General features: G+C 43.7%; 1 protein-coding gene across 3 annotated transcripts in view; it reads right to left on the reverse strand.

The window, feature by feature from the left end:
• LOC126100114 (uncharacterized) overlaps positions 1 to 12,984 on the reverse strand; it is a 137,035-nt gene extending 124,051 nt beyond the window's left edge. For all 3 annotated transcript variants that reach the window (XM_049910645.1, XM_049910647.1, XM_049910646.1), the window contains exons 1-2: positions 12,673 to 12,984; positions 12,266 to 12,532 (exon numbers count right to left, since the gene is read on the reverse strand). In XM_049910645.1, coding sequence (XP_049766602.1) covers positions 12,266 to 12,532; positions 12,673 to 12,756 — 351 coding nt within the window. In that variant the 5' untranslated portion in view covers positions 12,757 to 12,984. The remainder of the gene's footprint in view (positions 1 to 12,265; positions 12,533 to 12,672) is intronic.
• Between the last annotated feature and the right edge of the window lie 913 nt (positions 12,985 to 13,897).

Raw genomic sequence — 13,897 nt, forward strand, 5'->3', positions numbered from 1 at the left:
TCTTGTTTCAGCAAGACGGTGCACCGCCTCATTGGGGTTTGGACGTCCGTGCCTATCTCAATATGACCTTTCCTGGGCAATGGATTGGTAGTGATGGGCCAACAGTTTGGCCTCCACGCTCTCCTGACATAACCCCATTAGACTTCTTTTTATGGGGTTATGTCAAGCATGAGGTCTACCGAACATGTGTACCAGATCTTGAAACCCTGCGGCAACGGATAACCACAGTTGTTGAATCAATCCCTCCAGTGATGTTGGCTAATGTGTGGACGGAAATTGAATATCGCCTAGATGTGCTACGTGCTACCAAGGGTGCTCATGTGGAAGTTTACTGATGTGTGAAAAAAACTTTGTTAGTGTGTAAACAATTAGACACCAGTTTCATGTTTGTATCTTACTTCTAGCCTGAGTTATCAATTTATGTAAATAGGGAAAGACTTTTCGGACACCCTGTATCTCTCCCAACATTCCTGCTTCCGTCGTTTGATAAGTTGACGAACACGGGCACAGAGCCGTTTAAGGAATATGAAGTGCTCCAGGGAAGGGTGCCGCTTATGCTGCTGTAGAGGTCACCAACGCTCCTTAATTGCTTCAGCCACTTCCGGTGGCCACCAAGGAACTGCCTTTTGCCGAGGGCACCCTAAAGAGCGAGGGATCACATTTTCTGCCACAGAAAGGATTGTTGTAGTCACCTGCTCAACCATCACATCAATGTTCCCATGCGGGGGAGATTCAATGGTGACAGCAGAGGTGAAAGTTTCCCAGTTCGCCTTGTTTAAAGCCCATCTGGGCAGGCGTCTGTGGGCCTGACACTGGGGCAGTGACAGGAAGATGGCGGAATGGTCACTACCACACAGGTCATCATGTGTTCTCCAGTGGATAAATGACCAAGTAACTACCATGAGCCACATTGAAATGTGTGGCAGCCTCAGTATAAAGTAGGCAGAGGTCGAACTGAGACAGTGAAGTTTCGACATCTCTGCCTTGGTCAGTAAGCACAGTGCCATCCCACAAGGGGTTATGGGCTTTAAAATCTCCCAAAAGTAGGAAAAGTTTAGGGAGTTGATAAATCAGTGCAGCTAATATATTCAGTGGTACTGCACCATCTGGAGGAAGATATACATTGCAGACAGTTATTTCCTGCATCACCCTTATTCTGACAGCCAGAGCTTCAAGAGGGGTTTGAAGGGGCACAGTTTCACTACAGACTGAGTTCAGGACATCAACGCAAACTCCATCTGACACTCGATTATAGTCGCTAATGTTCCTGTAATATCCCTTATAGTTGCAGAGGGTAGGTGTTCACATTGCCAGGAACCAGGTTTCCTGGAGGGCAATGCAGAAAGCAGGTGTAAAGCTTAACAGTTGCCGTATCTCAGCCAGGCAGTGGAAAAAACTGCCTCAATTCCACTGGAACGCCTACATCCTGTACTGGAGGATGACGTTGTCATGAGACTGGGAAGGCACAGAACATTCAATGGGGCAGTTTACACCTCAGAGTCACCTGCTGTCACCGACTTATTGCCTGAGTAGTCTATAGCCATTGTGTCTGAGAGTCCGGCGTGATCTAGGTCCTCAGCTGATGCCAGACTCTCCACCTCATCCGCAGGTGCAGAGCTTATAGGTAGTGGTGGCGTGGGTGCCACCGCAATTCCCTTGGGCTTGGGGATCTTCTTTTTGGATTTCTATTGCTGCTCCTTGGGTTTCCCTGGCTGGAAGGACTTCACTGATTCAGTCTCCAGGACTGAAGATGAATGTGAAGCCCTACGACCGGCTGCTTTTGGGCTCTTCAGCCACTGACATGTGTCATCTTTCCCACAAGCAGAAACCTGGGAAGGGAGTGACCCGAGGGACCCCTTCCTAGTGAGAGGAGTCAAAGCAGACTTACACTTCTCCGGCGCAGAAGTGGGGACTGATATCCCCGATGGTTTGGAGGGAGGGGGGTTTTTGTTTTAAGTTTTAGGGCGCAAAACTTCTATGGTCATTAGCGCCCACGGGCACAGGGAGGGGGGTGTTGCTCCTGAAGTAGGTGGTGCAGGAGCAACAGGGAGGGAAGTACCCCCAACATCAAGGGGGCAGGTGAGGTCTTGTGGCTCTGAGAGGTGACGGGCAGCGGCGTAAGACAATGTCATACGTACATGATGTAGACGTTACAATTTCCTCTTAGCCTCAGTGTAGGTTGGTCACTCCAGGGTCTTGTACTCCATGATTTTCTTTCTTCTGGAGAATCCTGCAGTCCGGCGAGCAAGGCGAATGGTGCTCTCCACAGTTGACACATATGGGAGGCAGGACACATGGAATATTGGGATGTGATGGACATCCACAATCTCGACACGCGACGCTGGAAGTACAGCGGGAAGACATATGGCCGAACTTACAGCATTTAAAGCACCACATTGGGGGAGGGATATATGGCTTTACATCACTGCAGTAGACCATCACTTTGATCTTTTCAGGTAATGTATCACCCTCAAAGGCCAAGATGAAGGCACCAGTGGCAACCTGATTATCCCTGGGACCCCGGTGGACATGCCGAACGAAATGTGCACCTCGTCGCTCTAAATTGGTGTGCAGCTTGTCGTCAGACTGCAAAAGAAGGTCTCTGTGAAAGATGATAACCTGGACCATATTTAAGCTCTTATGGGGCGTGACGGCTACAGAAACATCCCCCAGCTTGTCACAAGCTAGTAACACCCGTCACTGGGCAGAGGATGCTGTTTTGATCAAGACTGACCCAGATCTCATTTTGGACAAGCTCTCCACCTCCACAAACTTGTCCTCTAAATGATCAACAAAAAGCTGAGGCTTCATTGTCATGAAAGATTCCCCATCAGCTCTCAAACATAAAAGGTACCAGGGCAAATAAGAGCCACTGCCATCCTTAGCCCGAGGTTCCTCCCACAATGTGGCCAGGGAGGGGAACGATTTGGGGTTTTACTTCTGTGCGTTGAATTGAGCCTGTGAACACTTAGAGACTGCTGGTGTTAGACCACCAGCAAGGGATGATGTACTACGCTTCATCGCATGTCATCCGCCCTGATGCTGCCCAGTCCAACCAGGAGCGCTCCCCATCGGCGCCACCCAGCCGCAGCAAAGGCTACCTGGCAGGATGGCCATACAACGGACTGGCTACTGTGCTGGATATCACGTGCAACCAAGCAAACAAGTCCATCATCATCGTAGAAAACGATACTGCACAGTTGATGGAAAAATACGCACCCAGGAGGGTGACCTCGCCCAACATTTGGAGAATGAGCAGAAGTGGAGATCCACATCAATGAAGGATGCGATAGGTCTCAGTGCATGATGGACACGATGCACCATGTAAGGCGCCCTTCCCCAATTGGCTTGCTCTTCGGGAAAATTTTGAAAAATGGAGGTCAAACCCTACAGGTGACCATCACATAAAGGCCGAAACGTGATAGACTCCTTTTAGTCGCCTCATAAGACAGGCAGGAATACCTTGGGCCTATTATAGCCCCCGAACCCACAGGGGGTAGGGTACCTGAGATGGTCAGGGAAATGGCGAATGGCAAATGCGTAAGAAACCAGGAATCGGCTCCATCGTATTTGTAGAGGTGGAATCCCTGCTTCTGCGAGGAGACTGTCAACAGATCTAGTGTGAAAGGCACCGACAGCCAGACACATCACACAATGGAGAACAGGTTAAAGTAGTTGAAGAGAGGAAGGAGCCAATGAACAATAAACCTGACTACCACAAACTCATCTGGACAAGACCAGAGCATGGTAAAGATGGAGAAGAGTGGTACGGTCTGCACCCCACAATGTGTGGGCCAGGAGGTGGAGAGCATTAAGCTTCCGAATGCATGTACTCTTTAGGTGGCGAACATGGGGCAGCATTGTCAGCTTTTTATCATAAATAAGACCGAAGAAACGGGATTGCGCTACAACATCTCAGAGCTGGTCGCCTAAATAAAGCTATGGATCGGAGTGTACTGTGGATCAATGACAAAAATGCATAACCCACATTTTGGAGGGAGAAAACTGGAAGCCATGGGCGGTGGCTCACACAAAGGCCCATCGGATGGCATGTTGGTGACGGTGCTCAGCAGATGTTATAGAGTGGGAGCTGCACCAGATGCAAAAATTGTCGGCATACTGACGGGTAACCACAGGTGCAACAGAGGTTACAAGCCCACTGATGGCTATGAGAAAGAATGTGACAATTAGCACAGAACCCTGTGGGATACCATTCTCCTGGATCTGAGGAGTGCTGAGTGCAGCGCCAACTCGAACCTGGAAGAAACAGTGGGATACAAATACGTGGATAAAAATTGGAAGGGGGCTGTGAAAGTCCAAGTCATGGAGGCATGTATGCCTTACGTAGGTCAAAGAAAAGCACGACAAGGTGCCAGCGGTTAGTAAAAGCTTGTCGGATTGCTGTTTCCCATCTAGGTAAATGGTCAGTTGGAGGAGATTGTCCTGCCCAGAAGCCGCACTGATATGAGGACAAAAGACCCCAAGATTCGAGTATCCAACATAATCTGAAGTGAACCATCCTCTCGAGCAGTTCACAAAGAACATTCATCAGGCTATTCGGGCGGTAGCTGTCCAGAGACATTGGGTTCTTCCCAGGCTTAAGGACGGGGATAACTATACTGTCTCGTCATTGTGATAGCACTCGTGAGCTAAATGCTGTTGAAGACCCTGTGGAGATGTTACCTCTGGGGAACATTCAAGTGTTGGATAACCTGGTTGTGGATGTAATCCGGGCCTGGGGCCGTGTCTTGTGAAGAGGTAAGAGCCTGCAAGAATTCCCATTCAGTGAAGAATTAATTATAGGGCTCAGCGTGGTGTGGGTTGAAACAGAGGGGGTCTGTTCAACTTGGTGTGTTTGCCAGAGAGGTAGCAGGATAGGAAGAGGACACCAATACCGTCGCAAAGTGTGCCGTGAGGTGTTCTGTAAGGACCAGTGGATCAGTACACAGAGCACCTTGGAGGTTAAGACCCTGGACAGCTGACTGTCACTGGCGGCCAGGAAGGCTACAAAGCTTAGACAATGTGTATATGTGGACAAGGAAAAAAAATTCCCAGGTTTTTCCGAGTTAAAAATACAATTTCTCCCAGGTGAGTTAAGTGACACACATTCCCTCGGAACTGTAAAAGTATCAATCCTTTGAATGGTTACCCTTTTATACATGAGTGTAGAATTTCCCAGCACTTTAGAAAATGAAACTCAGGGGGGAAAAATGAAACTCAGGGGGGAAAAAAACATGTTTTGGAAAGATCTCTGATGTGCAGCAACATATACGCTCCATGTTTTCGTATTACGAAAGTATAAATTTGAATTCCACCAGAAAGCACATGTTACTGTCCGAAGCATTGAAATCGAGATTGCCATGCGATTTTGCAAGCCAGTCATAGCTCATGACACATGACCTCGCCAGCTGATGACAGCGGGTATTCAGAGCATAGGACACATGTTGTAGTCAGCGAATAGCAACATCATTGTCAAGTAAGGTGAACGCACAAACAGCAAATGTTAATGGTTTAAATTAATAGTGTTGATACAAGAAAAGCAAAGCTTTCACATATAATATTGGTCTCTAAGATTAATAATCTGCAAAATATGCTAAGCTTTCACATATAATGTTGATCTTTTATGCGCGTGTTACCCTTAAGACATATAAAACAAATGTGTCAGTAAAATTTTTAATAACAACATAAATGTCTAATCTTCTGGGCTCAAAATTCTTCTAAATGGCTCGTCATCAAAGAGTTGATTTTTAAATGAGAGTCAAACGCTCTGATATTAAGAAATTCATCGTACATTCTCGCACATAGTTCATCTTGCGTAAAAGGAAATTAACTTTGAAAGCAAACGCTTTTCAAATCGCCATTCCAAATATTTTCCCGCGACCTGTTAGCAACAGGTTTGTTTCAGCGGTTGCCAGAGAGTGTCAGATAGCAGGCGTCACTGCACTTGGGCAGCTAAGATGACGTAGGAAGCCCGTATGTTTGTATATGTAAAATATTAAAAGATCTTGCAGTAAATCATAAAAGAAACAAGACATAAGAGGATACCCCAAGAGTGCATTTTTTAAAGTAATTATAACAATGCTGATCATTCACAAATCCAGTCAGCCACATAGACAAACAGCAATTGGCATTCATCCGTTCGACTTTATTCTGCTCAGCTCGTACAGCCCCATCCCCTTTTGTCTGCAGGAAAGTTTATTTCTAGATGCAACGAGGATTCCCCTGGCAGAGACATCAAGTACACTATGCATTCATTCAAAAATCAGCTGAAATTTATTCAGAAATCAATTTAGAATGTGTTAAGAAATATTCAAAAACCAACAGGGATGCGTTTAAAATCATATGAACAATCGATAGACCAACATGCGCTGGACCCTAGGTGCTTTGTGAACCAATGATCTTTTCCTCAAGAATATGAAACGAATTTTGCCCCCCCCCCTCCCAACAAGATCCGGGCCCGCTGCGCATGCGCGAATCAGGGGCAAATTGGTCGCCAATAAAATTTTTCTGGGTAGTATCTGGTTGCTTGCCGCTAGTGCTTACTCAGCCAATGGCCACATTTCTATAGCCAGAGGTGAGAGAAGGTACAACTCATACGCGACTCAACTGTGCATGCGCATAAGCCTGCTCGTAACTGATCAAACGAATCTAATGTAAACAGATGTGATGTCATGCTCATTGACGGCAATTTGTTGTTATGAAGCATTGCATAGTCTTCCTAGAGCCTTTGACACATTTTGCTGTAGGCATACGCTTGGATGAGCACTGTGTTTTTTTGTTGTATGTGGCGCATTTCATTTGCAATCCAAGTTTTATTTTCATTTTTTCTCTCATTCATGTTTTATTGCTGCAATATTATTCTGCAGTAGCGGGATACAGTAATATCCTTTGTTAGCGTATCAGTTCTTACCAATCAAAATTACACAAATTTAACTGAAAACTTAAACAATGAAAAATTCCCAGAATTCTAAAATTCTGGTTTTCTCTCGGATGGAAAAATTCCCGGGTCTCCCGGTTGTCCCGGGAAGTCCCCAAGGAGGAAACATGGCACTTCCAGCATTCTTTTTGCTCTGCTTAATAAGGTAACGAGCCTCAGCACACAGAGACACTTAAAAGCAAGGAGGCTGGTCTGTGGAGGGTGTCATTTAAATTGTTGAAGCGCCTGAGGATGGTCCTGGATAGCCACTGCTACATCCTTAGTCCACCATGGTGCTGGTCAATGATGAGAGGGACTTGTGGATAGGGTGATAGCAGTGTCAGCGGCATGAAGAGGAATGGCAAAGGCACTTTGTACAACCACATCAATGTGATCTGTCACAGACGTGTCTGCCTGGTGGCAGCAAGGGAAGAATATAATCATTGGAAAGTGCTCACTGCCACAGACATCACCATGGGGTGATCAATGTAGGGAAGCTACAAGAGCACAGGAGCAGATCCTGAGATTGACAGCAGTAAAAGTGCCATGAGCACCACTGAAGTGGGTAGGGGAACCATCATTAAGGAAAGACAAATCGAGATCTATAATAAGTTGGTCAGTTAGGTGACTCTTACCCACTGAAGTGGCACTCCCCCACAGTGGGTGGTGGGCACTGAAGTTCCTAACCACTAATGATTCCAACTATTGCTTCCAGGTTGGTACGTAGGGGGATTCAGTCACTAATGACATCGGAGTGAACCAGAGTGCAGACCCCACTGGACGCTACCCAGGGAGCAGCATGGTCCTGACAGAACGCCCGATAACCATGAAATGTTGGAGAGTGGTCTTCATTGAAGTGTGTTTCTTGAAGAGCAAGACAGAATGCAGAATACGAGGAGACAAGACGTTGCATTTCCAGTAGGTGTCGGCAGTATCCATTGCAATTCCACTGGACGATTCTGTGGCGAGAATCTAGATTATGCATAAAGAAGCTGAGAGGAGATCATGTCACTCGGTCAGTGGTTGTCACCAACAAGAATGGAGTGACATCCATAAATAAGATGTTAGACTCAGGTTGCAAGGGGTGAGATGGCACCTCTAGGGGAGGGGGGGGGGGGGTTGAAGATAGTGACACTGGATGGAATCTCTCATACTTTTGGCAAGCCTCAGCGTAAGACATGCAATCCAGGGACTTGTACTCTTGGATCTTCTTTTCTCTCTTGTAAGCTGAACAATGCAGCGAGTGAGGGAAGTGGCGGTCATGACAACTGACTCACACAGACGGCAGGACGCAGGGACTTCGCTCATGGAGTGGGTGTCCACAGTCACCACACAGAGGATCCACCATACAGTGGGAGGACATTTATCCAAAACGCAAGCACAAAAAGCACCTCACTGTTGGTGGGACATATGGCTTCATGTCACATCTGTAGCACATTACCTTAACCTTCTCTGGGAGGATATCCCCCTCAAAAGCCAGAATGAAGGTGCTGGTACAGGTGCAGTTCTCTTTGCCACCCTTCTGTACACGTCAAACAAAATGAACACTGTGTTGCTCCAGATTTGCCCAGAGTTCCTCTCATCATTTTGCAGGATGAGGTCTCTATGAAAAATCTCTCCTTGGACCATATTCAGATTGGTGAGGAGTCATAGACACTGAGACATTGCCAAGAAGATCACACGCACAAAGAGCTGCAGATTGGGTGGCAGAAGAAGCTTTGATCAACAGGGAGACCAACAGCATCTTACGAAGAGATTCCACTTCACCAAACTTGTTCTCTATATTCTCCACAAAAAACAATGGCTTTATGGTAGTGTATGTGTCGCCATCCATCCCAGTACAGACAAGGAAGTGGGGAAAGTGTTTCATCCCAAAACAGCGAGCCTGGCCCTCCTCCCTTAGTATAGCCACGGAAGAGAATGCTGCCAGGTCATATGAAGCAGCATTCAATGATCCATCACCATTTGAAGAGATTTTTGCAGTTTGATATGCTTCATGCACCAAGCATCCACCCTGATACTACCCATTCCGATCAGGGGCTCTTCATGGGTGCCACCCAGCCACAGCACGGGCCGCCTGGCATGGTGGCTGTTACCGGGAGTTCCAATGCTCCAAGGAGACAAGCAATCACTCCTTGGCATACAAGGGGCAGTAACAGCTCACGTATCAGTCGTGTGATCCCTATGTTGTCAGGAGGCTCACTCGAATGGTTACATAACAGCCCTACCACACGTGGTTACTCGTGTTTAAGACCTAGCAGGGTCTGCATCCAGTGCCCGCTAACTCATGGAATAGTATTTTGGTATAAATGGAATTGTTGTTTAGGCACACTGTATACAGGGTGTTACAAAAAGGTACGGCCAAACTTTCAGGAAACATTTCTCACACACAAATAAAGAAAAGATGTTATGTGGACATGTGTCCGGAAACGCTTGATTTCCATGTTAGAGCTCATTTTAGTTTCGTCCACCTACACTCAATGGAGCACGTTATCATGATTTCATACGGGATACTCTGCCTGTGCTGCTAGAACACGTGACTTTACAAGTACGACACAACATGTGGTTCATGCGCGATGGAGCTCCTGCGCATTTCAGTCTAAGTGTTCGTACGCTTCTCAATAACAGATTCGGTGGCCGATGGATTGGTAGAGGCGGACCAATTCCATGGCCTCCACGCTCTCCTGACCTCAACCCTCTTGACTTTCATTTAATGGGGCATTTGAAAGCTCTTGTCTACGCAACCCCGGTACCAAATGTAGAGACTCTTCGTGCTCGTATTGTGGACGGCTGTAATACAATACGCCATTCTCCAGGGCTGCATCAGCGCATCAGGGATTCCATGCGACGGAGGGTGGATGCACGTATCCTCGCTAACGGAGAACATTTTGAACATTTCCTGTAACAAAGTGTTTGAAGTCACACTGGTACGTTCTGTTGCTGTGTGTTTCCATTCCATGATTAATGTGATTTGAAGAGAAGTAATAAAATGAGCTCTAACATGGAAAGTATGCGTTTCCGGACACATGTCCACATGACGTATTTTCTTTCTTTGTGTGTGAGGAATGTTTCCTGAAAGTTTGGCTGTACCTTTTTGTAACACCCTGTATATGGATTCAAAAAGTTATGTATACTTACACAACCTGCCCTATACATATACTAATGTCTGCTAATGATCACAACCTACTTCCTGTCACTAGATCTGTTTCCTGCATTAATGTGGCATTTGCACGAGGCGTTTAAAAGTTTTACCACTGATCAGGCAAGAGACACACCTAAGAAGCCAAATACTGCAGAGTAGTTTTTGTGCTTTCACAGTGAAACATAGTTCACAGATAACACACAAGCTGCATTGTACTGTTCTTTTGTTTCATTGTTACAGCTGGTAACTGTGAAAGTAACAAATAGTTTATGTGAATGCCAGACCCAGTTTTTCCTACAAAGGCTACAATATTTGCAAATGCACAACCCACTGTATAGAACATGTAAAAAGAACCCATGCACGCAGAACTGGAATTCTTCTTTCTAATCCATTTCTAGCACATTAAAGAGGTCAAAAAAGGAAATGAAATTCACAGAAATGTTGTTGAAGTTTATATGAAAATGATGTGTCATTTTAATGCCAATTTCTTCTAAAGTATACTAAGAATATCTACACAGTACTAGCAGGAGTACTACCTTCAATGTTCCTGCTCTTCCTTCTGTTTTATCTACTCCAGAAATTACAAAACTGTCAAATGGCAAATAAATATATGAATAAATTGGACAATAAATTTAACATCTAAGTTGTTCCATTCACACTTTTAACCACCTCTGGGATTTTTTAAAACTGCAGTTACATTCAGTACCTCACCACTGCACTTATCCCAGCAAGTAACAACCTCTTGTGTAAGCTGTACAAACTTGTAAGCAAAGGTGGTATATTCCTATCTCTAATTCTGTTACAATACTGGTAATCCCATCAGTACAATCCATATCCAAAGACATATTCGAATACTATGTGGTCTACAGATGTGTAATTCTAATTGCTGTACACAAGACACCATGATTTTACGTATGTGAACTGGAGCAGAACTACATTTCTCCCTTTCTTACCATTCAATATTATATCTACACGCCATATATGGGTTTTGCCTTATATGTACAGAAGGATTCTTACTGCCAGAAGCAGTCAATACAGAAAAAGAATAAAGAAAACTAGTATATTTTGCAGACTTTTCTTCTGTGTTTCTGAATCATAATTTCTTAGCCCATAAACATGACCGTTAGCACAGGTATCTGTGTAAACTACAGGTTCTAAATTTTGTCAAATGTAAAAATGTTCTGTAAATATGTAAACTGTTTTTGTTAATTACTACTGTTACACATGCTGTAAAGATATATTTCGATGATTACGTGTTTTTAAAATCTGTAAATAGACTTGCAATGTGTTTGTTTTGTCTTACCATACTGTAAACATTAAGTTAAGTATGTGGAAACTGTTTGTTACAGCGTCTTTTGTTTTTTATTTCCAAATACAGCTATATATAATGTGTATTATTCAATGTACCATGAAAGAACTGACAAAAAAGTAAGTAAATAAACTTTATGGTAGAAATGTGTGCAATAATTAACTCTTTTTTAGCACAGATTAAACCTACACAAAAACACAAACAATTTAACTATAACAAACATTACTTCCATCAAAAGAAATAGAGACAAAAACTATACAAGGTATAGTGATCATTTAGAAAGTTATTTGCAATTTTAACTCAAAGAGCAACTCAGGAAGACAGATGTCATACACACAGTAAATACGTAAAACCAAGACGTTAACATGAACAGTACAGTTTGAGCAATAAGACTTCTCTAATTCAATTATAACACATATTCCAGAGCTAATATTTATATTACTCTCTTCGGTATTTATCGCACTTTGAAACAAACAAACAAAAAAGAGTGGAGGAAATGTAACTTTGAAATGTCACAATGTGATCAGTATGAAATATGCAATTACACAGTTCGTTGTGTCTTTCTGCAAGGTCAGTATGATAAAATGTCAAATAAATGAACACTAAATTCACATGAATTAGCATTTGATCTAGTGAATTAATGTGGTTCAACTACTTCTAAAGTTTGTTTACTTCTGTTTAAACCACACAGAACAGGTGAAACTGTTGTTTGTATTTCAAAACAAAATCTGTAGCCTATAGAAGTACTTGGCATACTAGCAGGATAGATGTTAACTTATTGTCAGCCCTGTCATGCTTACACGTTAACAAATCTTACACAAATAACACTCTGTCCAGCCTCACTTCATTTACGTCGGTTATGTGATGATGTAAAACATGTATGATACATCGGACTTACCGGATATGGCTGTTGCAGAACCTCATAGTATCTTGGTGGTGCTACTCGACCCCCTCTTCCATTGCCTCTGAAATACCCTCGTGGGTTATATGCTGGCATTCCTCTCGGTACCGCTCCGCCTCTCCACGGTCCAGCTCTCGCCATTCTCATACCACCACCTCTCATATTAACTTGCACTCTCGGCGGCTGCCATCCATAAGGCAGTGGTAACGAGTAGTTCCCAGGAATTTTCGGAGGTGGTCCTTCACTTTCTCCATTCTCTTCTATCTGTTGACGAGATAAACAATATACTGACAACAACATAAACATACATTAACCTCAAACAAAGACCCAAACATCAACTGATTACATTCCATACTATTCAACATTAAAAACTCCAGGAAGAATGCTATATCTCGTAATATTACCTTCCGTTTCATAACTGTGTAATTAAGGCTGCCAGGTTCGGGATACCAATAGGCAGAGTTTTCATGAGAATACGAGAGCGCCATGCGTAAAACGAAACACAACACAGAGTTACCAGACTGCTTTCCATTACTACTGACTGACTCAAGAGTGTATTGACATTTGAAGACGCTGTTTATCAGAACTGTAAAGTCGCTGGGTAGATGAAATTCTTGCGATTAAACAGCAACTGGTGCGTTAAAACTGCTATAAGTGAAAAAAAACCGCTAACAGCTGATACTTAAATTCGGTCACCACACATATTGTATATACGACGTGAGTCATGGTACGCCGCTAAACATGATCCTACTTGTTCACACAGTGGGTACAACAATCAACTAAGGTTGCAAGCGTCGTCGGTCCTGCTGTCGCCATCATCACAAAAGGAAAGAACCATAATAATAAAACGTACTAAAATTATGATAATTGTCAATAACAAAAATCGAGATAAATCATAGTAGCATTAAGAAGGACCAGTCACTGTACAATTCTTAATTCAACACAAAAGTGTATCCTTGTGAATGGATGAGCACAAAATTATTCAGATGGTAAACACAAATAGAGATACATACTTTTCAAACAACAGTATTTATTTTTTGTGTGTCCACAAAAAAGTTTCAAACTATGATCACCAGTCAACCTAACAACTAATAGACATTTTGTTACAATAAGCAGCTTTTTATCACTTTACAGCTGTCTTTGAAGAAAAAGAATTACATGGATGCCCCAAATTACACGGATCAAGTTTTTCCAAGATTGTTTCTCATTTTTCTGGATGACTAACACAACATTTTGTTCCAGAAGAAATTTAGGAATTTCAGGACTAATGAAGATTCCTACGATCAATTTCTCCTCACTCGGCCGATGAAATTTGTCTTTCAGGTACTTGAAAGCGTCTCAATCCTTGTTCACTCCCTTTGAAAAGTTATTCATGAGGCCGAGTCTGATATTTAAAGTCTGCAGACTAATTCTATTTCCATCTACCAGTGGACCATGCTGGACATTTATACATCTGGTTCATAGCGCTTCCCTTGGAGACTAGTGTTTTCTTCTGTAGTGTTCACATTTATACCGACTGCCTTCTCATATAGGAATCAGCAGTATTTTTTGTATCCCAGCTGCATGCGCAACAGTATTGCAATCACCTTGAGGTCTCCAATTATCTGCCAGTTGTGTGGTATTTGCTCT

The sequence above is a fragment of the Schistocerca cancellata genome, chromosome 9 (genome assembly GCF_023864275.1).
Source record: "Schistocerca cancellata isolate TAMUIC-IGC-003103 chromosome 9, iqSchCanc2.1, whole genome shotgun sequence".
In the NCBI taxonomy this organism is placed as follows: domain Eukaryota; kingdom Metazoa; phylum Arthropoda; class Insecta; order Orthoptera; family Acrididae; genus Schistocerca; species Schistocerca cancellata.